This window comes from Priapulus caudatus, unplaced genomic scaffold, assembly GCF_000485595.1.
Source record: "Priapulus caudatus unplaced genomic scaffold, Priapulus_caudatus-5.0.1 Scaffold1187, whole genome shotgun sequence".
In the NCBI taxonomy this organism is placed as follows: domain Eukaryota; kingdom Metazoa; phylum Priapulida; class Priapulimorpha; order Priapulimorphida; family Priapulidae; genus Priapulus; species Priapulus caudatus.
The window spans coordinates 68014-71871 of NW_014578248.1; the positions used below are offsets into that span (position 1 = coordinate 68014).

The 3858-nt window shown below is 53.9% G+C and overlaps 1 protein-coding gene across 1 annotated transcript in view; it reads left to right on the plus strand.

Moving 5' to 3' along the window:
• Nucleotides 1-3367, plus strand: part of LOC106815726 (zinc finger protein Pegasus-like) — a gene marked incomplete at its 5' end in the record, with an annotated part of 31650 nt that extends 28283 nt beyond the window's left edge. The window contains 1 exon segment of the mRNA XM_014820227.1: nucleotides 117-3367. Within this exon segment, the coding sequence (XP_014675713.1) occupies nucleotides 117-1405 (1289 nt within the window).
• Between the last annotated feature and the right edge of the window lie 491 nt (nucleotides 3368-3858).

Genomic DNA, 3858 nt, shown 5'->3' on the forward strand with positions numbered 1-3858 from the left:
CTCTCTCTCTCTCTCTCTCTCTCTCTCTATCTCTCTCTCTCTCTCTCTCTCTCTCTCTATCTCTCTATCTCTCTCTCGCTATCTCTCTACATCATTCTCTCTCTCCATCTCCGCAGGGGAAGCAGAGCTGTCCGTCAGCCCCGAGAACTCGCACGACTCAAACCACAACGTCGATCCGTCGGTCGGCAACCACGCTGACGCGAGTTCCGCGCTGCGGGCGATGGCGACCGACGCGCGCCCGATGAAGTTCATCTCGTTGCTTACCAACAGCGTCGTGACGAGCAGCGCCAGCAGCTCCCCGGAGAAGCTCGGCAACGGCAACGGCAGCGGCTCGGCCGACAGCACGAGTCCGCAGCCGAAGGGTTGCTACGGCGACGAGCACGACCGTCAGAGCAGCGGCAGCGGCGGCTCGGCGACGGACGTGTTGTCTAGCATCTTCGGCGACGCGTCTCGCACGCGCAGCCTCCTGACGCAGAGCTACGCCGAGCAGATGGGCGCGTTCACCCTCGGCGGGATCGTGCCGGGGTCGCGCGGCGCCAACTACCGGCCGTACGAATCGCCGAGCCTCCGGAGCCTCCTGCGCACGGGCCGCGTGAGCCTCGACGCGGCGCCCCCTGGCGACGACGTCGCGCCGAGCGTCGGCGCCGACGACGCGGCGGCGGCGGTCGTCGTCAAGCAGGAGCCGGTGGATCCCGCGGAGCAGGCGAGTCCGCGCGACGACGACGACGAGGATGCTGCGAGAGACGTCGATATGGTCGCCGGCGGCAACAACGGGAAGAGCTCGCCGCGCTCGGCCGAGAAGTCCGACTCGCCGCGCAGCGAGCCGTCGCCGCCGGCGCAGCGCGTGAGCGAGAACAAGCGCAAGGGCATCCCGCAGCATTACATTCGCAACGGGCACGACTCGAACGAAGAGGGCGCCGCCGCGGCGGGCGGCGGCGACGACGGCGGGCAGTTCTCGAGCATCCGCAGCGCGTTGATAAGCCGCGGCGTGGCGCTGCAGCAGGCGCGCGCGCCGATGGTGTCGCTGCTGAAGCAGCGGCAGGGCCGCACCGTGTCCTCGTACCTCGGCTCCGGCTCCCTCCTCTCCACCGCACTCAGCGCTCCGACATCGAGTTCGCTCCAAACTTTCGCGCGCGGCGGCGCCGGCGGCGGAGCCAGGATCGCGGCAACGTCGCCCGCTGTCGACGCGGAGATGGAGTCGGCGCGCGGCGGCGGCGCGCACAAGATGGCCGACGCGTCGATGAGCTGCCCGTTCTGCGGCATCGTCTACTTCGACCAGACGCTGTACTTTCTGCATAAGGCGCTGCACAGTGATAGCAACCCGTGGAAGTGCAACGTATGCGGGCTGCAGTGTCAGAACAAGTACGACTTCAACTCGCACGTTTTGAGCATCGCGCACAATTGACGAATCGTCCGCATCGTAGTCCCGGCGGTTGTGTCACAGAGATTTTTTTGTATCATATATATCTATATATCTTTTTGTTTTCCCCCTTCTTCTCCGTTTTTCGCATATAGTGTCGTATCTTGTGATATACAGTTGTACGTCGAGTATAGATTGTTTATTTTGAGTGGAACATTCTAAATGTTATAAAAGATTATTTATTTGTAAGCGGAGCCGCTTTGCCGACGTGCAAGCGCTATTGCCGTTATATCTGTGAATTGTTTTAAGTTAATGCATTTATATGCACAAAATCAGAAAAGGATGACGAATGTGTTGCTATGGTCATTAATATATAAATTAACACGTTTGTAAGTTAGATATACGAAACTCTACTAAACCAGGGTGACCGCATCTACAACCGATAGTGAAGTCCGATCATCTCGCTATGGTATTGTAGCGTAGCGTAGCGGGAGCTGTAATACTGATAGCTTTTCATGTTGTGTAGTAAGGAAAAGTGCCTGTGCTGATGATAATAGTGCCTGCTTCCAGCTATTGTTACGTCGAACCTACTATTCAGTTTGCTCATGAGTACTTGCGTTCTTATCCAATTAAGCTAGCTAACATCAGCGTGAATTATTTTGACAGATTTCATTATAATTTACACCAGCTAATGTGTTGATCGAACTGAGTGTTAATGGTACGTGGCTCCATCTGTCGGTTGTTTTCTACAAAATGTTACATCCGTCGTCGGTTAAGTACGGCACACTCATGCTGTGCTAATAGATAATGAAGAAGAAGATAGACCTAATTAACTGAATGAGAGGATCCGTTTAGCAACTATTTAGCTCGAGTATTAGTGTCGTATAAAATTATTTTTACTCCAGTTTCGTATTTCAGTGACTAGAAGAACAATGCTGCCAATGTACATTTCTGTGCTGTCACTGCTGAAATATTGTTGCATGCAAGTGGGACAATTCTTCGTAGCAAAGCCGTCATTTTAGTATGCTATCAATCAAATAATTAATTACGTTACTATGAATTCATACGCTGCCCGCTACACTGATAGCTAGCTAGGTAAGCTGGTCACTCTGTGTGATATCCAAACGCCGGTAGAGAGTGACCTCATCACACATCCCGAGCTGACTTCAAACGGGCGCCGGCGCGACATAACAGTATGTTAGACGCCTCTATTTCGCTTACCGAAGATGTTGTATAACAGCGCGCGTAGAGATACCGTGAGACGTCACAGACTCCACCGTGCCGGGTGACGTCATGGCGCCGAATCAAGCGTAGGGTTTCTTGCATGGGGGTGGGGGTGGAACACAGTTCAACAATAGAAGCTGTAGGTATTTAATTAGCGGACGTGCTCTAGGTCATCCTGACCTCTCGTGACGTCACCATCGGGTATGCCAAATATCAAATACGGATTTGCCGGCGTGTGTGATTCGTGGCGCCACCTGGTGTTGCATTCTCTCGGGGGGGGGGGCCGAGTGTTGTGTCTGTTAGCAAGCAGTAGGCGGAGCGGTAGCGCTATGAGTAAAGCCACCCCCGCCCCTAAACGCAAGTTCGTGTACAAAATATGATAATTTATTGCTATTTAACGTGTTGGCGTTCGAATGAAGTATAGTGTCAGTGCGTGTCCATGTTTGGTATTAGTCTTACCGTGATTGTTCCTCTGAGTCTGTCCGCCATACTTGCCAGTTGATCTGACGTCAACACCGCCTTCGCCTGTTTCGCAGGGAAGGGGAACTTACTGGCGCAGGCAGAGAAGTACATTGAGACTACGTAGTTATACCGTACTAACACATTTTTTTCGTATACATACATATACGCCTCGAAGATGTTCAGCGTTGAAATCTTCGCGGTTCATCATAAGAACGCACGAGCCAATGCAGTGCGCTAACACTCCGTATACACCGGGACCAAATATACGCCACATTCCGTGCTATTCTGATCCGAGAGCTATGATAATACGAAGAAAAACAAGAAGACAGAAGAAAGTTAGGTAGAGTAAAGAGGTCTGAGGGAGGCTGCATTGTCTGTGCACAAGTAGTCAATGCAGTCCCGACCCATCCCCACAGCTATATCTAAAGAAAAGTGTTTACTCTGCTCGCCTGACCTGAGCAGGAGGCAGGTAGGTGTAAGTGCGGCAGCGATGGCAGCTAGCTAGCTCCTCCCCCTCTCCCCCTCCCCCCTCTCCTCCTCTCCACCCAGTGCGTAAGCTTTCCAGGCGTGATACGCACGAGCGCGCATGACCGATGCACACACAGCAGCCGTCGTCGCCGCGGTGTCCCTGGTCAATAACCTCAGGAACAGAATAAGCAGGCAAGCAGGCGCAGCCGTCGTGATGGGAAATGAACCTTTCAGTTAAACCTGCCTTACCAGTTCTCGTACTTCCCAGTGGGTTCGGTTCGGTTCGTGGCAGGGATGCGCGGTGCCTGTGTGCGTGTGTACGGGGTCGTCTGTGCTGTGTTGTC